Below are 26,584 nucleotides of genomic sequence, written 5' to 3' on the forward strand. Positions count from 1 at the left end.
ATCAGAAAAAAAAGTCAGAGGTTCATTGTAGGAAATAAGTATCTTAAGTTATAAAATGTTAACTCTGTGTCTAAATCTGTCATGTTGCAAGAGCTTATAGTTGTGAAGAATAAGCTTTAGCTTTTTGTTTGGCTTTTTTTAATACTTGAGTGGCTGTTTATAGTTCTAAAGAAATAGGATTTCCCAAGATTTTATTTTAAATTGTCTTGTATCTACTTGTATGCATACCACATACAAATCTGATCAGCTAAAATTAACTTGTCTTATCAAGAGGAGAAAATTACAGAATGTCCTGGTACTACATGCAGTAAAATGAAACACAGTTGTCATGTGAGGCCAACTGAGGTCCTGAAAATAAAGGAAATTGCCAAGGGAAGAGGGAGCTGGCAAAAATGAAGCAGATTTTTTGCTCTAAAATTGGGAATGTTCTTTCTTACATGCATCCACAAGTGGCACAAGGGTGTAACAACAACAGACTAGCCCTTTAGATGGTCATGTTCTTATGCTAATTTTAACTATTTCTACAACTATTTTACTTTTCTTTGCTAGTGAAATTCTTGTTTGATTAAGAAAATATAAATGAAGACTATCATGGCTGCAGTACAGATGTACCACCTGTCATTGCTAGCAGTGTACACAGTAAAATTATTTTACACTTAGAGAAAGTTAAAATGTATTTTCTCTTTTAAAAAGTGCAGATGGTTTCACTAGGCCAAGTGTTTGGTGCTAATGGGGAAAAAAAGTGCCATGTTTGTCATTGGTCATAGCCAGCACAACTTCATGAGGGAGAAGTCCTTCTTGTAAACTCTTCTGTGACAGAGTAGCCCACTCAGCTGATCTAGGAAAGCCAGTAGATGTGATCTTTTTGGACTTGAAAAGCAAAACTTTTGGTACTATCTCTCACAGTACCTTCCAGACCAAATGTCCAGCACACAGCTGGAAAACCATGCTGAATGATGGGTGAGCAACAGGCTCACAGGCACAAAGGGTTACAGTGAATGGGGTGACATCAGGCTGGGGTCTGGGCACTGGTGGGGTTCTGCAGGGCTCCATCCTTGGCCCTGTTCTCTTCAACATCTTCATTAACCACTGGGATGCAGAACTCAAAGGGACACTAAGTAAGTTTGCCAAAAATACCAAATTGGGAGAAATTACTCTCTCCAGAGCAGAGAGGCCCTACAGAGAGACCTTGACAAATCAAGAGTTTGTTGAGGTTGACTGGGCAATCACCAACTGCTTGAAGTTTAACAAGGGCAAGTGCTGGATTCTGCACCTGGGACGGGGCAATCCTGGTTGTGTGTACAGACTGGGGAATGAGATCCTGGAAAGCAGGGCTGCAGAAAGGCACCTGGGGGTCACTGGCAAGTTGAACGTGAGCCAGCAGGGCTTTTTTTATTTCTTTAGCAAGTGCCCCATGGAGTGGAAAGGAATGGGAAGGGACAGCTGAGTGTCAGTTATTTCACCAGTTAATGTGAAAGTAGGAGAGAAGATTTCTCCTTGCTTTGAAATGAGAGAAGGTGGAAATTGGCCAGTCTTGAGATGGGGATATATATTTGTTCTGAATTATATGGAGTGTATACTGTGTGCAAGGAGACAACTCAGTAAAGAGTGTTGACTTAATTCAAATTAAGTCTGTAAAGGAGTAACCTTGGATTAATAGGGTGTTATTTTTGGTAAGTGCCCTGCTGAATAAAAACCTTAATAAATAAACACAAAGAGATCTCCAACACTTCAGAAAGACTGAAAATTTCTTTTCAAAACGCAACAGACTCACTAATGCTCTTTTGATGTTGCTTTCTGTTAGCCTCATTAGAGTTGGGAGATAGGAACCAGCCCGGAAGTCACAGATCAGGCTCACTATTACGTTTTGGTGATAGCTGTAACAAAACTCTTCAGTCTTGCTGTTAAAGTTTGTGGGAAGGGCAACTACCAGAACCTGAGCTTTTGTACAGGATGCTGAGCTTTCTTACAGCCATCAAAGCTGTCTTTCATGTGGATATTGTTGGACATGGACAGTAAAGGCTATGTGTTGTTTTAAATACAGTATTTCAACAAGCTCAGATTTAGTATGGAAATAGGACATGAATTGCTGCTTTTAAATCTGTCTGCCTTCAGGGAATTAAAGGAACAAAATAGTTGTACTGGAAGTTTTGTGATTAAAAATAAAAAGGTTGTGGGCAGTGGAGATTGTATCTGAGCAGCTTGACTTCTCCAAACAGCCTTTGCATTAACAATTTGCCAAATATGTTCAATTTGCTCATATTAAAACATTTTGGGGGCAAGTTTGAAGTGGTGGTCAGGAAAGTATACATCCTAAACTAGTTTTTATTATTTCAATAAAATAGTTTGTCAGTTCCCTTGATTACAGAATTGATACATTAGTAATCAAAATATATTTGCCAATTTCATACCCATATCCCCCAGATGTTGGTTTACCTCTTGCTGCACAGCCAGGAGCGACTCTGACTCTGTATAGTTCCCATTATCTCACAGTACATGCACAACTGTTTTACAGTGTGGGCACCTGTACTGTTTTGGAAGGAATGAGTAGTTTCCAAATGCTGTTGTCAGCAAATCTGTTAGCTTGTGTGACAGAAATTACCTTTTCCTTTATGTGTTTGAGCTAAAAAGGGGGTTGATCCTTCTGGGTTCCAGTGGTGTTTTAACTCCTTTGTTTCTACCTTTTTAAAAGAAACAAACCATAAAGTATCAACTGTTGTTCCGGCCATACAAAGTCTTTTTGTTCATGGCATGTCCTTGAACTGTGTTTTCTAACTTCACAAGCTATGAAACAGTATAAAAACAACATTTCCGATGACCAGCTGAGAACCTCTCATAAATGCATTCTTAGTTATATCTTATGTTCTGCAACCAAGCAGATGCAAATTGCTTTATGATGTTTTCTGGTTTTTTTAACCGCATTTGGAATTTGAATGGAAGTATGATGATTAATAAATATCAGTACCTAGCACAGAGGGCTACTAAGGAAAGTTGGAGTTTTACTTTTCATGGACCTTTGTGATAACTGGTATGCTAATACAGACATGGTCAGGAAATTAGTAATGAAATTGTGAGCATCAGTGGAGCCCTCCTGGTAGTCATATCAGGCTTGAAACAGGAGTGATGTCTTGCTGTTTGCAGTAGCCACAGAATCAGAAACTTGCTTCTTTCCTTCTTGCTTCAGGGCGTTCCTGCCATAACAGTAGTGGGCTTGCAGAGGAGTAGGAACTGATTGACTGGACGCAACCATAGCTCTGTTCAGGAAAAAAGGGGGAAATTAGGCTGTAAGCCAATAATAGCTGCTCTCTTCTGCAGGTACTTTAAGGCTTTTTTGCATTGTTTGAACAAATAAAATGCATTTCTCTGACTGGCATCTGTGGAGGGAATGAAGTAGGAGAACACTCTTGTTGAACAGTTTTCTTTCAGCAAAACAAGTTATTGAGCTACTAACTGTATAGTGTATTGCTTAAGTCTGACCACAGCTCAGATGAAGACTCATGCATGCAAGTCTTTTAAACAAGCAATCTGAAAATGCAATTTACTGCTGCATTTTTAAGCCTAGCTGAGCTGGCATCTACCAGTTCCAGCATGGCTTGAGTAGGTCACCCAGCCAAGCTGAATTACAACTGCATCTGAGAATGGTTCCCTGGTAAGAAGAGAAGCTGGGTGGGCAGTTCGTTGGAATCTGTAGAACTGATTGCCCATGAGTGTTGTGGTGTGGTAATGCTTCAGTGCTGAAGTTTGGGGTGAAAATGTGGACGAGCACAGTGTTATCAGCAGAATAGTTTATCCTGTATGAAGTTTTGTGCTTGATTGTGCTGCTCTTGGAACCAAAGCTTCCAATGCATTTCTGTATTAGTTGTCTCTCTGTCTTAAAGTCCTCGTTGAAACCAGGATTAAACAAGGTTCTTAAGCTTACCTGGAACTTCACTGAATCCCAATATTTTCTAAACATTTTTGTTTGTTTTCCTCCTTAATATAGCAGGGTTCATAGCTTGTTGATGTGGGTTCAGAGCTTGTTAAGTCTGGGTTTTTTATTTCGAGGATTTGGGGATTTTCTTCTTCCTCTGAGTTTCTTTCCTCTTTGCCTGACACCAGCCATAGAGATGTAGCAATCTAAACTGCAAAACTTCTGTAGGTTACTTTGGCTAAAATGGGGCTCTTTTATTTTAGAGTTCATCCTGTGATCTGCTACTTAGATGTTTAGCCATTACATCTGATAATTCCTGTGATAATTATAATTTTGCAAAGGATATAGTTGTTCATTAAAAATTCAGCTGACACTGGTAACTACTTTTTATATAATGTGTTGACTTGTCTGTAGATGAAATTGCTTGATAACTGGTAACCGAAGAGAGATTTTTTTAAATTTTTTTTACAACTCACCTGAAGTCCTGCTTAGCCTTTTCAGCTCCTTCTTAGTTTCCACAGGTGTGTCTTCCCAGTTTCACATTTACAATGTGAGCTTTACCAAGCTATTTGCCTTTTTTAACTAAGCCAAAAAAATTTTCTTCATGTGCACAAATAGTCATAAGGTGGTTGTATGCTATCTCTGGTGATTCCTAAACCAGTTTAACTCAAGGACACATTTCACCTTAGTAGAAATCTTTATTAATATAGTTGATAGTACCTGTGGAGAAACTTAACACTGCAACAAAGGAATGAAGTAGGTCTTTATGCAAATAACTTCTTTGAAGCCAAAGAAAAATGCTCAAACACTCCCACAGTAGTCCAAAGCTCTTTGTAGTAGCCCAAAGACAGCTTCCAACACATACATCTTCTTGTTCTTAAAAGTGAGAAATTATGTCTTCTGGCTTTGAATCCAAGGGTAGGAATTGCTTTAGTGTTACCTTAAGTGTATTTGTGCTAGATGCCACTCCTCTGCTCCTCACCTTGGGAATGCTAAATTAATTTCATCTTGGAGAGTGTTCAGACCACTGAAACTGCACACTTGACCCAGCTTGTGAAATGAATCATAGGGTCAAGTATGGGTAAAAGAATATTTTTGTGATCACTCTTTGCCAACAGACAAACAAATCTGTGAGGGAAAAGAAAACCCAACCTGTTATAACTAGTGGTTACACTGGTTTGTTTTGAATTTGCAATTGTCTCTGGTGTCTAATAGGATCTGTCCATAAGAGCAAGGGAAAGTTAGGAACCTTTTTTTACACTCCTCATACTGGAGACAGGACTGAAAACGTGAAGATTTTGGACACCCAGATACTAAAAATATTTTGTTGTGTGTATTGGCCCTAGGTGTGTGTTTTGTTGGGAGTAACTTGGTTGGAAAACTCAAAATTAGAAGAAGTAATCTACAAAATATAAATTTACTGTATGATTCTGTCTCTAAGGGTGAAAGCATACATACATATATCTACATATACATCTGTCCTGTGGCTTGTCACTTGGCAAAACCAAACACTGATTCCTGGCAAAACTGAGCATTCCTTTATTCTCTGCAGGGGCGGGCTAGCTGAGAGGTTATGTCGGCTCCAGAACAGAGAAAGATCTGCCATTAGCTTTTGGAGGCATCAGTGTATTTCAGATAATAAAATCCCCTCAGGTAAGAAGCATTACACAGTACAACTGTGAAAGTATTATACCTACATGTATGTATCCATGGCCTATGGAGAGGTAAAAGCGAAGTTTATATTATTAGCTGGTCTTTCCTGACTTGGGTTTCATGCTATCTTGATTGTCTTCTGACCTAATAATTGCGTTTCTGGTAAATATGAAGGTTTCTAACAACCCAGTCATCATTTGAATGTATAAGGTAAAGGATATATTTTAAGTAGCCTCCATCTAAGTTCTTCACAGCTCCTTGATTTCCAGCATCACATGGAAAAATGGTATTTTCAGCAGGTTGTAGGACAATTCAAGTTTTAATTTATAGGTGTTCAGATTTTTTTGGTGCGGTTTTTTTTTTCTTTCTTTATGGTCAACCTTTCCTCTTGTTCTTTTTGCTTTGTGATCACTTCTTGCTAACAAAGAAACATGGACAAAAATTCATGGATAAGTGCTGAAATTGTGACTGGCACCATGTGTGAACCAATAGAGCACAGCTATGAAATGAGTGTAAAGCATAACTACAGTGTGTACATCACTTAAAAAGAAACAGTGGGAGTCATGCAAATTGATTACTAGTGACTGATAGCACCACCTTTCAGTAGTCTTTCCTGAGAGGTAATGGGTTCATAGTGATTAAGTATAAATAATTAACTTTTTTAATCAGCTTCTGTGTGTGTGACTATAGTCTACAAAATGTCTAGCATTTATTCTGTATTAAGCCAACTGCTTGTTTTTGAGCATATATTAACTTGCATTTATTTTTCAGAAAGACCTCTGATCTTAATTTGAAAACACGCAGATAAGTGAAACTATCATTTACCTTGAGAGTTTGTCCCCAGTTCTACTCCCAAATTTTTAAAGATGGTTTTTCTTCCAAATCTGAATTTGTCTGGCTTCAGTTCCCCTCTTTTGTTTCTTGCTTCTCCCTTAAAGAGGTCTTTAGTATGTGACATTTTCCCTTTCTGGCACTTGCATAGCAAAACCTCTGCTGCCTCACAATTTTCATAAACTAAACAGACTGAGCTCTTTAAGGGCCTCTAAAGCATTTTCATCCATGTTCAAGTGACTTTCATGGCTTTTCACTGTACACTCTCAAACTTTTCAGAGGGGTCTTAAGAACAAGCGTAGCAATTCTATGTGCTCTTCCAGTTTTAGTCTCATTAAAATCATTGGCCAGGTCCAGTTCACTTCTCAGCCTCCTGGATATTTGAGGCCTGTGATAAGTGTTTGAGTCTGGTTTGGCTTTGGTCACAGCACAGTGCAAGGACTTCACCTTGAACTGATTGTCCAGTATGATTTTGTAACTTCTACAGGTATTTTTTTCTGAGATGCTGTTTCCCACTCTCCAGCTACTCTTCCTGTTTCTTTTGCCTATACACAAATACTGGGAAGTATTTGTGCTGTGTCCTGGCTGATTTTACTTAAGTAGTCCAGCTAACCATGCAGTTCAGATCACTGTGTAGCTCAAGCTTGTCCCCTTTTAGTCACAGATCTGCTTGAGTTAGTGGTATTCACACAGTTTCCTTATGTCATTGATGAAACCATTTAATAACATGAGTGTTTACTTGCAAGTCCTGCTGGAACTGCTGTTACTCAGTTATAATTCTCCACTGGTAAAAAAGCTCTAACTACAATTCACCGAGTTAGCTCTCAGATTTTTAATTTTTTTTTTTTTTTTTTTGCATTCCGCTCAAAGTCTGCAGTACTCATAGTGAGAATGGTTGATTTTTTCCTAAGGAGGTTGTATGATTTAAAGTTACACGCAAACTGTTGGCTAAAGCTTGGTCTCAGTTTCTCACTGGATCTTTAGAGGGCTTTACATCCTTTGGCTATTTGTATGTTGTGTTTTCAAAATGCCACCCATGCAGAATAGCACATTGTATTTCTGACCTTAATTTCTTACTTATTTCTTTCTAGGCTACTTTGCCTAGATCTGATGTCAGGCTAGTTGGTCTCCAGTTATTGTAAGCCACTTTGTTTGCCCTTCCTGAATAGTAGCACAATATCATCATCCTTTCAGTCTTCTGGAATTTCACCAGTATCTGAATACACTCTAGAAAGTGACATCAGGGAACCAGATATGTCTTTAGCCAGCTCTTTTCAGAAGTGCTATGTTGAAAATTGTACAGGCATGCTTACTTAAAACCATAGGAGGTTACTTCATCATTCTTATGTGCTGCGAGAATAACCTCTTGCTGTTTCTCAAATATGGAACAAAAATAGATATTGAATAGGCTTGCCTTTTAAATGAAATGAAATTTTTTAATGCACTCCGTAGTAACTGACCTGCAACATTGCTAATACGCTAATATTCTTTTTGTCCTAGTTTCACATGTGTCATTACAAAACTTTGTGTTTGGCTGCTCACCATTTTGTTAGACCAACTTCTGGGCTGAAATATTCCATGCTAAACATCTGCCTCTGGCTGAATTCCTTTCTTTGATTCTTCTTCTTTCTTTCAGAAAATGAGTCAGAATTGGTTAGCATTTTATGAGAAAAAGGCTATGGGAAAATACCTTGCTCTATTCTTAAGTACATTTAAAACATCCTGGTGAGTGTCTTTAAAATTATTTCGTTTTGGCAGAAGATGAACTATTTCTGGGATATGCCTTTTCCATCATAACAAAAAATGTACAAGAAGTCTTTAGGACAACCTACTGTTTCATTTACCCTGCAAGCATTTGCTACAATTTCTGAAAAATGCTGAACATGCCATAAATTTACGAAAACACTTCAACTTCACAGCTTGAGTTTCACTTCCAATTCTCAATCCTAATTCCCAAGTATAACAATTATAAAATAATCATTAAAATAGCTGTGACAGTATTTTGGGGATACTTTTCCATCTAGAGCAAAATTTATTTTTGATAATTATATTTTTAGAACAGCCATAATGTTTTGTGTCACCAAAATGAAATTGGTGTTTGGTTTGGAGCACATCGGTTGGAACAGTTGAAATTTTAGTAATGTAACTAGATAACCTTCTCTTTGCTTCTAGTCAGGAATGTGAAATGTCAGCACAGCAAATGCATTCCACTTTCAGCTTTCATCTCTTTAGGTTAAAGTTAAGGTGATCTTGCTAATCTAAGAATATTCTTGAATTTTGTTTCCCCTCTGTTTTGCTCAGTAATATTTCTAAGCCACACCGTTCCTCAGACTGTTTCTGATTTCGGCACAGAATTAGAGGAAAGAACTTTTCAAATAACAAACTCATTTGAGTCACTAAAGAATCCTGAAGATTAATGTGGAGGATTGAAGTAACTTAGCTGCCGGGAGAGCTGTCACGTCATTTTGGATATCCCATAGACATGCAGACCAGAAGTTCATTGCTAAAGCAGCGGGGAGCAATTTCAAATGAGATTGGTTTAAAGTCCTCCTTACATATGATATTTAAGGAAAAATGTTTCCAGAAGTTCCAGCTGTCACCCCCATTAGGCATTTCATATTGAAGAATTTTATGCCTCTATTTTGCTGTTGCTTACTTTTAGGTTGTATCCATGTCCATATTACTCAAAGCACCCTAGTTTTCGGCTTTATTTTTTAAAAGAATTCCTGTCTGTTACCTCCCTGACCCCGTTCTGTAAGTAACCACTGTGGTTTGGCTGCCTCTTGGTCACTGGGATGAATCACTGCCCAGAAGAGAGCACCTCCTTTCAGCACGCACTTTCTGGTGTTTATGCAGCACACAGGGTCTTACTTTGGCTGACTCATTCTGCAGGGTAGAAAAAACCTTTGTGCTTTCTCAGATTTTGACAAATTTGGGGCAGAGTCACATTCTACTGCCAGTGCCTGTGTTGGGATAGGCACTCACTAAGGTTATGGGTTTCAGCAAGGTGAATCCCACTTCTGTAAATCAAGGTAACCATACCAGGCAGAGACCTGAAGGGAGTTTGCCCGTGGCACACAGCATTGGTTGGATGCTTTCTGTGGTCCAGCTCTAACAGAGGCGAATGTCAGGCTCTGCCACAAATCCAAAATTTTCTGTTCTTCACAAGATGTAAAAGGGGGCTGAGGTGCAGGCCATGTAGCAGCAAGTCTCTGATCAGCCAAGCTGATGGTTTGAGGGTACTCTGTGCAAGGGCTTGTAGACCATTTGCAGGCTTTTTCCTGTATGCAGTGCTGCAACTTCCCCATGAAGTTTCCTGTTTGGGCAAAGAGGAGATCTGGACAGCTGAAAGAGAGAAAGAGAGAAAAAAAAATAAAAACCAAACCCACAACAAAAACCCAAACCTTTTTCCTGTCAACATCTGCTGGAAGAAAAAATAGTGGTTTTCTGAGTTACATTCAGACAACCTTCCTGTCTATAGGAGGGGACACTAAAAATATTTAAAGCAAACTCATGTGGATTCCCACTGTAACTATTGAAATTTTGCTTTCTATACATCCTGCCTTCTGTTGGTTTTTGTTTGTCTTGCAGCTATCATCAAAAACAGTTCTTTACCTTAAATGCAGAAACATTTTATTCTCTACCATTTGCAATCTGATGCAAGATTTGATCCATGTTGATCTAAGGTTAAGATTCATGATTGTGTTACAACTGAGTTTGAGTAGTGAATTGACAATAAAGCATAACCATTGATCTTTCCTTCCAAACTGCTCCTTGCTCTCAGGGAAAAGTGACCTTCAAGGGGCAACATCTTCAGTTTGCTGAGGCAAGTGAAACATATACTTGAGGGGAGGAGGGTGAAGCCCTGGAGGTGAGAACAGGGTTTCACATGTAACACATTTGCAGGAAGGCTGAAAGGCTTACAGAAGAGGATATAAACAATCACTCCCTCTCTTCCAGTTTCAGTGACTAGTTAAGATGATGGGAAGAAAGGATTTTAGGAGTTTGAATGCCATGAAACTTTTACGTGATAAAGAAAACACGGGTAGCCCTTAAGGATTTCCCTTACTATGTAAAATTCTTCTAAAAAGACAGAAAGAGATTTGCTAGTTGTTGCTTAATTTCTTAGTTCTTGATAGTTTGTTTTATTATTTAAGAGTTAGTAGTATAAATCAGAGACATGACAGGTGGCCAATTTTTTTTTCCTAGGCAACTGTCTGAACTTGTTACAGCATTGGAAAGGAAAAAATCAAATGTAAACTTTACTTCTTCAAACCAAAATTCTTTGTATTGTATTTGTTTTCTTATGAGAAACAATAATGACATGCATAGTCTCTTTAAGTAGCTTACATACGTTCTTATAAAGAATATGCAGTGTTTAAAGTACAGCTAGATTCAGCAGAGTTTTAAAAATTTATATAAATGTGGCAGGAAGCCACTGTGCCTATAAGAGACTTGGTGTGTTTCTGAGAAAAATCTTCTTGAATAGGTTTAGAACTTAGCAGCCCAGGAAGAATAACTTCATGTATAGATCAGAATGGTAACCAGATGGTTTTGTACAGGCTGTGAAAACCTTGTAATCCAGACCTGATTTTCAGCATTGATTTTGGATTACAAGGGTCTGCTGGGTATCTACATGCTTGCTGAGTTTGTTACACCTGCACCTGCGTGTTATGCATGAGGGAGGAGGAAGAACAATCATGGGATGCCAAGCAAAATAATGTTTTTGTTTTTATTTATGTCTGTAATTTTACATTTTATACTTTTTACACTTAAGAATGAAAGTAAAACTTTGTGGCTTGAACCAGAAAGCGGTTGGCTGGCTATTCTTCCACTGCAGATAGTATGTGATGTCCCAGGAGGGTGTCTGCTAACTGCAGTTTTGGAACCACATTTAACAATTACAAGTTAAATGATGTTGGGATGAAATAATGCCTTTGAAAAAAATAACTGAGTGGGACAAATTTGGAAGAGTGTTGCTACAGTGCTTTATTAAACAAGGCATAAACTGGAATTTTCTTTGTTTCCTTTATAATTCCATAATGCGTATTTGACCTATTCAACTGAACCAAAGGCAGAAAGTGCCTTGCATTCTTTGTGCAGGGAATACTATTCTCAACCTTAATTGCCCACAATTCTTCGCACTTTCAGTGGAAAAGTTTATTTTATAAAAGCTTTTACCTAGATTAGTAGAAATTTGACTTGATTGTAACACCTGCATTTTGCAAACTGCTTATTTCTAAAGAATTTCCCAGTTAAGAAAAAGTATAACTTAACTTCTCAACCATGTTTTTTAGAAACATCAACTAGATATGTCAGGTACAGTAGAAATTTGCTTCTGAACTGTAGTTCATGTACACTATTTGTTTGATGGTTCTTTGAGCAAAAGTAATGGTAATTTGTTTTTCTTAAAAGTATCTGTCCTTTCTTCATATCATTCGAACATCACTAAGATAAAGAATTGTGACTGTTTAGCTGGTAAGAACAAGTTGTCCTCACTATTTCTGCACAAAGCATGTATTTGTTAGCAGTTTTTCAAATATTAATGTGACTCCAAGCAAGCTCATCTTCCTCCCCTGTGTCGTCTTATGAGTTTGTCATGGCTTTATTCAGAAAGCTCTACTTGCATAAGGGTAATTTTTAAATTGATTTAAAAGGAAGGTGGTGAAATAGTCTTCCTTTTGCCTCTTGTCATGCTTGCTTGGTCTTTTTTATCCATCTGATTTGTGAGGTAAGTCTTGTGGCTGAGCTAAGGAGTTTTATTTTGTCAGTCTTGCTTTTCATGGTAGTTTACGTGTGTACTTGTAGGTATGTATATGGTCCTAATTATATAGACTTTTCATTATCACAATAGTAATAATTTCCACTTTGTTCTCCTTCATGCTTGGATATGAGTTGGGTTTTTTCCTGGAATGCTCAGTGGAGCAGAGCCATTCACTGCTTGGCATTTTCCTCAGTTCCAGTTTTCTTCTATGTTTCTAAGATGTGGTCTGTGTTGTTGTAGTTCACTGTTTTCTGCATTCGTCTGTGGCCTTTATGAACTTATTTCTGCCTTGTGTCATGTGACTGTTACATTCAGATATATTCAGATGAGCACATCACATCCTTCAGCCCTGTGGGGGAGATGCATTCTTGCAACATTGCAAGATTTCTAAATTTTCAGTGAGAACGGAAAATTGAAAAATTCAGGAGTACCTGCTGTCATAGACTGAACTTGGCTTTGTTTTTCTCTTGTTGATGTGGTGCCGTTACTGTTACTTCTGCTGGTCTGATCTGCATGGAGGTGCACTGGCTATCCCAGCTGCCACGTTCAAACCATGCAGAATTCAGTTTGCTGTCCTGAAATGCTTTGTCTCACTCTATAGGTCTTGTAGAGAATGCTCTGCTGCTGGAGCTCTATTGACTGGCTCTAAAGAGAGCTTGTTCCCTTTGAGAACTTTCCATTTTAGGCTACAGGTGCTCTTTGGGAACACTTCAACAGTAGCATTTTAGCAAAATTTTAGCAAAATTGCAGTGAGGTGAAACTGCATGTGGTCTTACTGATACATTTGATGAATTTCCATACATCAAGTACCATGGATCCTCTCCTTGTAGTGTGTTCAGCTTCCTGTCACTGTGTCACTAGAGAAACATAAAATATGTGGCTCCCAAGAGATCATCATTTCTATATTTTCCTCCTCATTTGTCTTCCTTATTGGTAGTTACAGAGTTATTAAAACAAACTTTAGAGTTGTATTTCAGGCACTGAAGCCAGAATGTCTGAACATTTGTTTTTTTTAAATTGTGCTCCTCAATGTTTTTTTCCTTCTCTTGTCTCCAAACTGCTTTTTGGTTGTTGAGAGTCAGAGCAGGCTGGCTTTCTTCTTATCCTCGGTCCTAAGCTGCCCTTGGCATGGCCAGTGCATCATCTGTGACCACGTACATTCAGTGTTGATGTGGCTTAAATATATGTGTCTGCTGTGAAGCCATTATGTTAGGTCTGAGGATTAAGGGCATTCAGTCTGACAAAGACTGTAGAGTCATCTGAAGTCTTCAAAGTGCTCAAGACCTCAGAGTCTGCGAGCTCCAAAGGAATGGGGAGCTTTTTTTTTTGCCCTTTTTTATATTTTCCCTGCTTTTTTTTTTTTCTTTTTGTTTCTTTTTAACCCTCCTGGAATTCAGAGTAAATTCAGAACATCTGCAAAGTACTGCGTCAAAATATATTTTGATGTCATGGTGTATGACTGAAGGGCAGCATCACCCTGTGTACTAAAGTAATAAACAAAAATGAAAATAAGTACCCAAGGAAACTGATGCGTTCAGTGTGAAATTTGTTTGTTCATCTCCCAGGAACTAGAATTATCTTTGTTTGAACTGCTTCATGTCTGGGTTGCAAATGGGAGTGAGAAACCAACATCCCAGAGGACACCTGGAATTAAATAATTAACTATGTATGTCAGAGCAGATCTGTTAGGTGATTAAACCAAAGTGCCTCTAGCTTAGGATCCTGTTTCTGGCAGTGACAAGAGCTACCAAAATGCCTAGAAAAATTGATAATAGGGCTAACACTTGATGATATTTTCCCAAAGTATTCTCCCAAATGCCTCCTACAGATCTCTGACTCGGGGACTTTCTAAACTGGAATTACTGTCTGTGTTCTTAGTAGTTCTAAATAAGTTTTTCTCCTACCAAAAAGTTACTGGTTGTTTTTCTGAACCCATGCATGCAATATAGGCCTGTTTTGATCACACAGTTATGGATCAGCAGGCTATTTTTTTTAAATTATGCCCAAAGTTATTGCCAGATTTATTCCATTATTACTGCTGCCAAAAAGACCTTTCCCTGTGATTTCAAAGGTTCTGCTAATAGTAGCAGTGAGAGGTTGATGTTTCACTTGCCTGGGTTTGGATCAGGATTTCTTCGTCTTTGTCAGAGCTTCTTGTTTCTTGTCTGGGAGTGAGGGAGGAGGATCCGGACAATAACAGCAAGGCTTCACCAAAGATGCTTCCCTGCTTAAATGGCTTGTTCCTCCCACCAGTCAGTCTCTCATGGATTTCACTCCTTTGGGACCACTTGCAAAGTGTGGAGGAACTGATTTGTTTGATCATGGTCCACTAGCGGTGATTTCTGTCTGTTGCTTTTCAGAGAGCAGCATTGATCACAGTGGTGTTCTGCAAAGGGTGATGTAACTAATCTAGGCCCTAACTGGTACCTGATTTTTCTTGTCCATTGTCCTTTCTGTGACCAGTATGTTGATTCAGTAGTAGCCAGCATGTTCCTGCATGTCTTTGTGAAGATTTCTCTTATGGAAAATTCTATGAGAAGTGAAGGGAGCATTACAGGCCTTGGTGGCTGATCCCCTCCTTTCAGATGGTGTTCTTTAGAGTGCACATGTTGTACATCTCAAATACCTCTGCAAAATTCATACTCAGCCAGATTTATCAGTGCCTTTCTAGCTTTCTTTGTAGCACCTTAAGCCTTGTGTATCAGTGATTGAATTACACTTCATGTCCCTGGGATGAATAAACCTTCTGTTTATACTCATGGGGCAAGATATTTCCAATGATCCTTGATCCTGTCAGTGGCTGTTTCCTCTGACTTTCCAGCTGACTCTGTGAAGGCTATGGAGAGATGCTGGAAGCGCCAGCTGTCCATGTTAGGCTGTGTTCCAGGACCAGTGAGTTGCAGCAGTCCTCTGTCACCTGAGCTCAGAGCACCCAGGGCTTTGCCAAGAAATGAACCTGTGTCTCATACTGATTAGGCTGATTTGGGTTTCCATCTTTATCTCCCTCAAGTATTTCACTTCACAGAGGCATCTGGAAACAGATTGAGTATTTGGAGAAGGTCCTTCACTGAAAGCATGGTCAATCACTAGAACAGGCTCCCCACAGCACCGAGCCTGTCGTTTCAAGGAATGTTTGTTGTATGATTTAATGTTAGGTGATCCTGTGAGGAGCAGGGAGTGGGACTTGAGGATCCTTATGGGTCCCTTCCAACTCAAGATCTTCAGTGATTCTATAAGTGCTTTGCTAAGCAGTCCTCAAATTGCTGATTGCTCCTTCATAGAAGATTTCTAAATGCATCCAGGCAGCTGTATGCTCACTCTCAGCAAATGTGCATGTGTACTTGTCTTTCAGTGGGAGAATAAAGTTTACCTTGAAGTAAGTAAACTGAAGTGGCTTTGCAGTTAGCTGAATTAGCTGATTAATTTTCCTAGAAACTAACCCTGAAGAAATCCATGAGTATTCTGGGCGACAGAATGGGAAATGAAGAAATTTGCAGTTTAGGAATGGGCACAACTGCAGCACAGTTACTGATTGCACCTTTAAAAATGCATACAATTGTAAGGCATTCTTGCTAATTTAAGATGACTGGATATTGCCATGAAATAGGCACATCTCTGTTTTTGAATTTCTTGGGCTGTAATTCTGCTTTGCAAATGAAAGTAAGTGAATGATAACTTAAGCAAGCAAGTGGGAATTTATGTAAGTTATCCGACAGTGAAGGAGAACACTGCAAAACCCTAAAGTGAGCTTTCCACATGGATGAACAAACAAGTAAACTCTGGAAACCATAGAATGTGCAGTGATCCAGCCTGTCTCCTCACCCACAAATTTGCCCTTCAGTATGCAGCCACATATGTTTGATTTATTTTTGATTGACATAACAATACAAGAGCCAAATGTATTAAAACCGAAGCTACATTCTGAACTTCGGTGTTTCATCATGTGCCAGCAATCCAAAGTGCTTTTCCATGTTGTTCAAGAGAACACTATCATCAGCAGTAATAATAATTTCAGAGTAATTAAACTAAACTATCTCTGTGTATCTAAATAAACAAATAGATTGTGGTTCTGTAGAATGTGCATGTGTGCCAAGTGTGAGACTTGGCTACTTGTTGAAATTGAGATGCTTTTACTGTAGAAGCATTCTGCTTCATTTAGTATCAGTTCCCAGTGTTTCCACCAACTTTAGGCTTGCAAGAGACTCTGATGTCTTCGTAGGTTATTTTTTACTCCAATGTCTTTTAGAAACTTTCATACAGATTTAGTTCTTGATTTGCCTAGTATTTTTATCTGTTTTACAGTCAGAGGTATTTAAAAGAAAAATGTTACTACGCTGTCATTCATTGTCTTCAACCTGCTGTATCAGATGAGTAACATGTAAACTGCTGAGCAGTAAGTGTCATAAAATTCTGCATGTAAGAAATGCATAGTTCAGAAGTGATGAGCAGTCTGTCTCACGAACTGTCTTAATACTATTTTTTTAATAAGCTGTTGGTGCATTTTAAAATTGAAACTGATTTTTTTGTGACTTGGTTTTTGAAGTGGATGTAAATGCAAATTGTGCTGTATGTCTAGAGGGAAGAGGTAAATGCTTAGTTACTTTAAAGGATGAGAATTTTTGTGGTTAGCAGAATTTGTTTATGCGTGCCAAATGACTTGGGGTTGACAGAGGACCACAACTGCAGCTAGTCAGGCAAAACAGAATTCAAATGTGAATATTCTAAGCCCTTCCCTTCAGGCATAGAAAACTAGTCAGTGCTCACCCTTGTCAGAATTTTCACATAAGCAAACATTATCACAGTGTAGTATCTGCAGTGGCACTGTGATGTTACAGCTTTCTCTGAGAAGGTGATAGCAGTGAGGAGCAGCAGCAGGGACAACCATCTCTCTTCATCAGTCAGTTTCAAAGGACTTGGCAGAAAGGGTTGATTCTCCTGCTTCTCAGATCTGGAAAAGAAGGTCAAGCTGTAATGGCTTGGACAGAAGTGGATTATGTACATCTTGTGTCAGACTGTCTGGTGGAACCCTTTTTTACAGCTGGAAAATACCAGTTCAGGGGAAGCAGAATGCTTTGCAGAAGCATGTTGCATGTGATGAAAAATGGGTTCACATGAAAGTGGTTTTGAGAACAATTTTGTTTTATATTTCCAAATTGATTTATTTCTGTTTCAGTATGAAATTTAATAAAGACAGGGACAGAATTTTTTATTTTATTTTTGTAGAATTCAACTTTATTGAATAAATTTGAAAGGTTTTAGGGCCTGGTTTCTTTGGTTTGGGTTTCTTGAGGGTTGGGTTAATTTTTTTTGAAGTTTCTCATAAACTCAAACTAAAATATTTTGATTTATTTTCCAGAGGAAGAACATTCACAGTTGTGAAATGAACCTTAAAATAAACAAACAAATAACTAGTACAGCTCTGCTGTTAAGTTCCAGTATCACATTCACTGTTCCTCCCCTGTTACTTCTTTGCTGTGGGAAGACAATAATTTATATCAGCTGTTTTTCTTGGGATGTTGTGTTTTTCCCAATGCAACTTGTAAATCAAGAAGGGCAGAACTGGGGCTCTGCTGCCCTTGTCCTCTGGGACCCTTTTCTGCCCCACTAAATGCTCCTAGCATTTAGCAGGGTAACAGCTATTCTCCCTCTCCCCTCAGTGACCGGATTGCAGATCCTGAGTAAGGCTAGGTGAGAATGAGAATAAACCTTACATAATCTTATAGCTCAGACCAAGGTCTTTCTGAGTAGCTCTTGCCCTGTGCAGAATCCACAGGGACCTAGGAGTAATTTAATTTCAGTGCAAATTTGATTCTTGTTCAGCAGCGACGAAAGTGCTAAGAATTGATCTATATAAATGCTTGTATCTGTTAATGTTGCTTTAAAACAAGGGAGCCTTCTGACTACCCTGACTGCCTTCTGATAAAATGGATGATCCGTTTTGCAATAATTCTTTTCAGGCTGTGCATCTTGTTCATTCTTTCTCCACATTTGTCCCTCAATGCGAATCATCAGCTTTTAGATGCTTTCTACTTTTCTAACTTGGTTCCTGACTACTTTAAGAAAGGTCAAAGATGGAAACACAGCTTCACTTTTAACACTGTTTGTGTTAAAATAAATTCATTTTTTCGCAATATCTAATAAAAAAGACTGAACAAAGTCAATGAGTTGCAAGATTTAGTTCAGGTATGGTGGAAGAGGGTTTCTTGTAGGGAGTTTGTGATTTCATTTGTATTTGGAAGAAGTGCAGGTGGGATTTTTTCTTTACAACAGTATTTATAGAGAAAACAAAAATTACTTTAAAAGTTTAATGTAGGTCTTTTGATAAGGCTGTATATTCTACTCATACATGGATTTATCAAGGTCAGACAGATGTGCAGAGCACAGAGGGATGCACATCTTGAGTGCCAGAACGTCTTTATTTCTCCTCATCCAGACTTTGCATTTTTATTTTTCATTTTCACTTTCTTTCCAGATAAATCTGGTGTTTTAATTGTGAAGATCTTGGAAATATTTGAGGAGTGCACAATACAAGTTGCCATCTGCCAGCAGCTGGATCAGTCTCTTGCTATGCTTTCACCCGAGGATGCTGTCGTCAATGCAGAGGAGCCAATACTCAAAGTCCTCTTCACAAGAGAGACAGCAGCTCACCTGAAGAGCAGACCACAGGATGTTATCCACATCTATCCCCCATGGTGAGTAAGAAGGCGTCACACTTGCTGTAGCACTGCAGAATGAAGTGGGGTCAGAAGAGTGCCGGCTGCACTGTTGTAGGAAAAGCCTTGGGGGGTAATGGGACAGCAGGGCATTCTTGTGGTCATCTGTCTCTGGCAGCTTGAGAGACTTTGACAGATACCTTCAAGACAGCTCAGATAACAACTAAATATGTACCATGATGCCTCTAGTGTTGCTCAGGGCTTCAGTTGTGTTTTCACTTAATATTTTCATGTTTAGAGCACTAGAAAGGCCTGAGCAATGTCTTATCAATGATAAGGCCAATAAAGTGCATACTTTCTGGTAGCAAAGTAGTTCAGGAATGCTCATCTGTTACTGTGAGCATGGGTATAATATTTCAGTGGAAAAGTCTCTATTAACTGTACAGTGTTCAGTCTTCAGTTCCTTGAGTTCCTCTTCAGCGCAACCCTTTCTGGAATTCTTAAAAATGTTTGGTCTACACTTGTGATTGTTTTCTGAATTGGATTATTTACCTGAATTTTAAGGGGTAGCAAAAAAATATGAGATTTCTAGTAAAGCAGCTGGTTGGTAGTGGCTGTAGGCTTGGAAGGACTACTCTTCATAAAAATTTAGGGGGACTTTGAAGCGGGAATATTACTTCTCTTCACTACCCTCCACCCAAATGATAAAAAAGGAAATACTTTTCTTATATATTTCAGCATTCATTACCTGAGTGTTAGCCTCCAGCTGCCTCTCATGTTTGACCATATCCTTTTGCAAAATACTTTTTCCTGTTTTGCAAAGGTCTGTATCTGGTTTTTATCTTCATTGATAGCAGCAAATCTTTTCTGAGTTCCCCAATTTGTAATCTTTTGCTTCTGAAATGTTTTTAACTCTTTTTGAAAGCAATTAAAAAACTAAGGGAAGAAATTTTATTTGGGGTTTATTATGGCTACAGATAAAACTATTGATAGTTTAGATGTAAATAGATCGGTAGCAAAGGGAAAATTAAGTTCAATATTAAGTCCTAGTCTGATATAATTCTGGTTCACTGCTTTGTTTTTGTTCTCATTTATCTTTTCCTTCACAAGCTTTTCTTCATGCTTTACATTTGGTTTTGTTTGCCTGTTTTCTTCCTGTTTCTCTCTCTTACAATCTTAGTTCCATTTTTCTCTTCAGGTTTCCTCTGTTGTTTTTAAACCACGAGCTTTTGCATTTATGCAGCTGTATCCTGCTGTGTAGACCTTAACCTACATGAAGATTTTTGTACTAGAAAAATTGTTTTAATTAGGGTGTGATTCAACTTTACTCTTTTTTTCCTCCTTTTTTTCTTTTCCTGAGCTGTTACTGTAGAATGCTTGGCTTAGAATGCTCGTGTAAGTCTCAGACTGCTGCAGCTTGTTTCATGTCTGCTCTGGGAAGATGTAAATCTGCACTGATACGATCCTTTCCAGACTACAGACATCTGCAACTGTACTAGTGTAGTCTTCTCATTTGTTTAAATTTTAAGATGTTCTGGACACAAAGCTCATTCCTTTATGTACATAGATTTCTTTTAAACGCTTCATAGCTAGCTGTCTGTCTTCCCAGAACTTCTGTCTTTTATTGTCTTTCTTTAATATATATATGTGTATATATATATATATTAGTAGGATGTGCTTTTCATGTAGACAAAAGGTTATTTCATGAAACCATAATGTTTGGACAGAGGATACATCTGCATTGTCACAGTCGCTTTCCTTATATATGTGTCTCAAGGCACTTCATAAATACATCAGTTAATTGTAGCAAAACTGCATTATACCTCATTTCTAGTCCTATTTTCTATCTTTTTTGAAATTATCTTAATGTCAGTTGTCTCTTTGTTTCCTCAACCAACTTCAAAAGAAATTGGGCTGGATACTGTTAAACTACTGGAGGCAGGGAGGGGAGAGAATGAAGGATGTTTTTGTTTTTGATTATAAATTGGCACTTTTAGTTTACATTAATTGAAAATTGGACTTGTATACTTCGTGTAAGTTTCCTCTATCATAGTTCCAAGCTTCTATTCTCTTAAACTCTTGAGAGCTCTGAATGCTGAGATGTAGTTCTTGTTACTCTGCATTGAATTTATACTTGTTAAAAACAAATGCTGTTTCTGTTAAAACGTTTATCTGTCAATACAAATGTGTGACTAGTGAAAAAACAAATTAACTAAATCTAATCCTGACATGGTGAAATAAGCATACTTATGTATCTTATTAACATCTTATGTATCTTATCAATATCAGTCAGAAGCAAAAGGGACCAAAAAAAAAAAGTAGATGCAAGGGGAGGCAATCCTTGAATTACCTGTGTGGTTTTGGGATGCATAACACACTGTACATTGTACTGTATTTTGAGATAGTTTTATGGTAAGACAGAATGGGATGAGATGAGGTGTTTTGTAAGTGTCCTGAGAGCAAAATTTCCCATTACCTTTAAAATAAAACCCCAGAATTACATTCTGACTTTGCTTTGTGCTCTCTGACCAGGTAAACAAGTAAGATACAGACATACAGGCTGCAGGCTCCTGGAGGTGATTATTCATGTCAAAAATTGAACGCATCATTTTGGAGCCTTTGTAAAATTAGACTTTGCTTTTGTAACTGTACTTGTCTGTGCTGTGAACTCGGTGCATAACTTGGTATGTGAAACATCTCCAGCAGTAGACTTCCATTAAGTACTTTAGGAAGCTGTGTTTAGAGAAGTGCTGATATGCTTGTCGGTATTGTTTGCACACAGAATCCCATGAAACTTCAGCACTGCAGTATAAGCAATTTAATGTCAAAAATAAAATATTGATGGGAGCTGGTTGTAAGAATCATACCACTGGGCATTAAACATTGCTCATGAGAACAGTCCCACTGGATTTCAGAAGAGCTTTGTGTCAGGGCAAGAATTACTAGGACTGAACCTAGATTTCTTTGTAACTAGATACTAATTTCTTCGGGTCCAGTGTCTTAAGGTAAATATTTATAATCTTGAAAGCAAGGGATTTGATGAGAGAATTGTCACTTGCTATAGGGAAAGCAACCTCCATAAACCGATTCAAGCTTTCAAACCAGTGTCTGTGGTGGAGGACAGAGCTCAGCTGCCTGGCCACTGAGACATCTGACAGGAGCCTGCTCTGATCTTGTGGTTATATGGAAGTATTATTGCAGTGTTGTATCTAAATAAGGCCTATTAGCGTGGACACATCACATGAAAACGATTGTGTGTTTTGGGCTGGAGCTGGTTTCTGTCTGGCCAGCCGGGAACAAAACAGGCAAAAGAACTCAGCCCTGCCTTCCCCTGCCTGTGTAGGCTTGCCTTTGGTTTTCTATGCAGTACCAGAGCAACTTCTTGGATTAAGATTTTAAGTGAACACCTCATAATTTTTTACAAACTGAATCTGAATCATTAAGTGTTTTTAACACCTGGAAAAGAAAAGAGTTTATTACTGAGCTTAATTAAATTGATTACTAAGTCTTTATTCACTTTGTAGAAATACCTACCCAGCAAAAAGTAAAGATTTGCCTGCAAAGACATGAGAGAGTGGAAACAAAGGCTTCCACTCTTCCTCTGGTGGTGATTTTATGGCTTCAACTTACCTGTTTTTTTCCTGCTTCTTTCATTGTCAAAATTATAGAGAAAATTTACCATACCTAACAGAAAGTAATAAGAGTTGGTATTTTTAGAGATTCCAGGATTCATTTGACTGCTGCCACTGCAAGGCTTGGGAACAGACAGTTTGCCTTAGATACTCCTGTCTTCTGCTCATAGCTATGCCTACTAGTTAATATTCAAGATAAACTGACCTGAAGAAAATTGTGCTGATTAGAATTTTTTCCCTTTCCAGTAAGTTTAACAACTTGGAAATGTTTTTCATGTATTTCTGAAGTTAAACTACTAGAAGTATGTGATATTAATAGAGTTCTTGGCAATAGCGGTCTAAACCACAGATCACGTTTGATTTGGACAGGCTCAGAGATTGATCCGTACCTATTGAATGTGAATGTCTGGTATGAAGCCTCTAGTTCAGGAGGTTCATGTGGTGCTAATTACTGGGGGCAGGGTCAGTATGAAGGGGACATAACCACTCTGCTCTGTTCTTACACTGCCTGAAAACACGGCAGAAAACAAGATCCTTGGCTGGATAGCTGTTATTCCCCATGCAACTTCTCTGAGACAGTTTATTTTAGGAACTTGGTATGGCAAGTACATAAAACTCTTAAATCTGTGACATCAACGAGCAACTTCAAAGTTGTTCTTTAGTTTCTCTTAACCTGTGAAACCACGGGGAGTCATAATTACTCAACTTTGAGTGTTCCAGTGCCTGGAGAAAGTGTTTAATGTGGACTTCTCATTTCTGTTTGCATAACGCTAAATTCAGTCTCTCCTCAGTGAAGGAGTTTTAAAAAACTTTGAATTATTTACTGCCAAGAAGAACAGCTCATACAAAACATTGCTGCTGATCAGCTGATGCACAGGGATGAAATCTTGAATCTTAAGTCCTTTAATGTAGGCCAATGGTGGAAGTTGCTGTAGAAATGTACAAGCAAGCTCTGAAGAAATTTATGTACAATAAGCAATCTGGTTTTGTGGATTCAGGTAGTATTCTACTTTAGAATTATCCTGGGTATGCTGTAGGCTGTTTTGTTGACTCAACAACAGCATTTATGATAAATGGGTATGTTACTGTGATTTTTGCACTGCCTTACCTAACACACTATCTTTCATCATCTGGGTGAGAAACAACAGGAGCAACACAGGGAGTTAACATGAAATAGGTACTTTGAGCTAGCATGGCTCATGTTAAAGGGTGTTTGGCTTCCATTTGATGAAGATAGAGACTTATCACTTTTGCTCTCACCCGACAAGGGAAGCATTTAAGAACATTTACAGAGTACCTTCCTATCATAAGAAAGATCACGTGAAAGCAGGATCTAAGCTTCATATATTAATGAAATGCAGAAACAGTCTCCTGCTGCTCTGTAAAGAAAGCATCTATATCCTTCTAAACTTTCTCAAATTAAGGAAAGGCATGTATAGAACATCTTTTACATACATTCAGTTTCTCAGGTCAGCCACAGAGAAGCAGCTTTTTTGAATGCTTGATAGGTCAGTTTTGTCCAACTGATCAATGTTCATCATCTTCCTCTGATGAAATCTGGGCTCTTATATATACATACATATAAATATTCAAACAGATGAAAAAGGGGGAAGGGGGGGAGATCATCAGGTCAGATCCCTCTCATTGGAAAGATGTTGGCTCTGCCTTAACATCTTCAAAGAAAGAATGTAACAATAGCAGAGTGGGAGAACCCTGATAAGAGGGACGAGGCTCACTCAGAAGATAAAATTCTACAAAACTTCAGAGCTGTAAAGCCAGTGTGGGCACTATTTCTAAAGTACATATGGGAATGGCCTTGGAGCCAAAGATCAGATCATATCATCTGCTTGGAATTGCTTCTCAGAGATCATGCAGTTGTGAAAATTGAAGGTCCTTTCAGAAGCAGCTGAAGCAGCAGCAGTTTTTTTGTAAGAATTTATTTTTTGGTTTGTTAAGATATACTTTTCCTTTTGCAGTCACTTCAAAAGAGGGGATTTGTCTTTAAAGAGCAGAAATACACATACTTTCTATGAACTGAAAGTGGTCCCTAGCAAGCTTTTGATATCATTTCTTCAATGCTTCTTTTGCTTTGTCTTTTCCTGACAGAGTAGTCCTTAGGCTTTTTCTCCTTTTTTTCTTTTAAAAAATAAAATATTTTTATTTTGTCTATCCTCTCATGGAAAGGGATAAAATTTTATCTGTAGAGTTGCTCAGGTATATGCTGTTTTATATCTCTAGAAGTGAAGAGATTAAGCAGTTAATATTATTTGCATTTGTTTACTTTGCATGTAGAAAATCAAAAGAACAGAATTAGTTACCTAATCAGTGAATAGTGGTGTTCTTTCAAAGGTGGATGACACAATTGGAAAAATGCAGAATTTCACAGCTTTGATTCCAGGAGAATAAGTAATTTATGTCATTCCTGTGATCTGCCACAACCACCTGAAGCAACAGATATCTGGTATTTCCAATGTGGGCTATGTTTAATAAACGCAGTAACACGATCACACTTTTACAGTGAGACAGACGTGCTTATTTTTATAAGTGTGGCATGGATAGACATGTGATACAAATGCCATATAGAAAATATGAGTACCCTGAAAAACAAAGATTAAAAGCCTGCTTTCTATAAAAGGGGTTTCCATGCAGAAAAAAATGGAAACACAGGAAGACGGGAGCCTCAAGATAATAGATACAGAGTTCTGCAGAAGATTAAAACTGGATTTTTAAACACGACTGCCTGTCTCTGGACTAATAGCTGATGGTAATCTTGACATGCTGAAAAAGGGGGATTTCCAATCTATTGTACCAATGAGGTGCGGGGGTTTGTTGATACGTATGTTTGCTTTCGGCCAAATCAGAGGGGTCAGAAGCGAGTGGTGTGTTTGCAAAGCAGCAGCTTGGTTTTCAGATCAAGGCTGAAATGCGTTGTTGCCAGCACAGAAGCCTCCATCGGGCTAGAATACCTCTGGTCTCCCTGACCAGATGTGTGTCTGAACTGGGCACATCCAGTCAGTTGTTGTGCTCCTGCCTCACGCCCCCGCAGCCGGCACAGAGCTCACCCAAAAGGAGCACTGCATGTTGCTCTCAGGAGGTCGTTCTGTGCTCCGGAGGGAGTTTCCACCAGCATGACTTTTTCCAATATGGGCTTGTAGAAATAAAGGAGTTGTAGAAAAGAGGCAGGGGATATGAACAGCCTGGTTTATGCTTGGGGTGTGCTTTTATACATTTTTCCTAAAGAATAGATACCATCCAACTTAGATCCTACTGAAATAACTGTGGTGTCCAGTTAACGGGAAAAATCTGAATCACCTCACTGTGGTGCTTCCATGTCGAAGAATTAGCATACATTTGAGTCCACAGCTTTTAGCAACAGAATAGGAAAATTGTTTTTAAACATCCATTCCTTACAGTCAGTGATGTTGTTTATGTCTAAAAAATTATTGGAAAAAATATTCACTGAGAATGAAACTGTCTTCCCCTAATATTCACAAAATAATCTTATCCTGAAAAATCTAATAATGTTTTGTTTTGTTTTGTTTTTTAATGAAAGGTCTGTACTTGAAACTTTCCAGCTTTTACAAGTGAGGAAATTCCAAGCATTTTGTAGTGACAGATACTGTTAGTGGGTAGTTGTCCACTGACGTCAAAAACAGAGGATGGTGAACAGCTTTGTTCAAGTCAACGAAAAATGTACAGTCTTGGATAAACTCTGTGTTAGCAACGGAGCTATCAATGATATATGAGCAGCTTCACATGAGTTCCCATGTGTATTCAATCCAATGCTAAATTCCAGATCTTGTTTAATGAGCAACTGATGGAGCCAAGACCTGGCACTGCAGTCTGCTTTATCCAGTCATGAAGGAAAAACAAGCTAAATAAGTTCAGATGAACAAGTTCAGAATTACTGCAGGGTTATTAAAAAGTTGTGATTTGTATTCCTCTGCTAATGTTTATGACTAACAGATTTGGGACGTGTAAAACAATACTTAATTTGTAAAAAGACTATGTGCCAAAATTCCTTCAGTAGTTTAACCACTGAAGAACAAGTTTTGACTTTGTGAATGGGTTTCTTTAAATGTTTAAGACTAACAGTAATCAGCTAATCTTTTTTTTAAAAAAAATTGCATTTTGAAAAATT

At 38.3% G+C, this 26,584-nt stretch overlaps 1 protein-coding gene across 1 annotated transcript in view; it reads left to right on the forward strand.

The window, feature by feature from the left end:
* SPIDR (scaffold protein involved in DNA repair) overlaps window positions 1–26,584 on the forward strand; it is a 196,463-nt gene that overhangs the window by 55,851 nt on the left and 114,028 nt on the right. The window contains exons 7-8 of the mRNA XM_058832528.1: window positions 5,463–5,563; window positions 18,631–18,850. Coding sequence (XP_058688511.1) covers window positions 5,463–5,563; window positions 18,631–18,850 — 321 coding nt within the window. The remainder of the gene's footprint in view (window positions 1–5,462; window positions 5,564–18,630; window positions 18,851–26,584) is intronic.

The sequence above is a fragment of the Poecile atricapillus genome, chromosome 2 (genome assembly GCF_030490865.1).
Source record: "Poecile atricapillus isolate bPoeAtr1 chromosome 2, bPoeAtr1.hap1, whole genome shotgun sequence".
In the NCBI taxonomy this organism is placed as follows: domain Eukaryota; kingdom Metazoa; phylum Chordata; class Aves; order Passeriformes; family Paridae; genus Poecile; species Poecile atricapillus.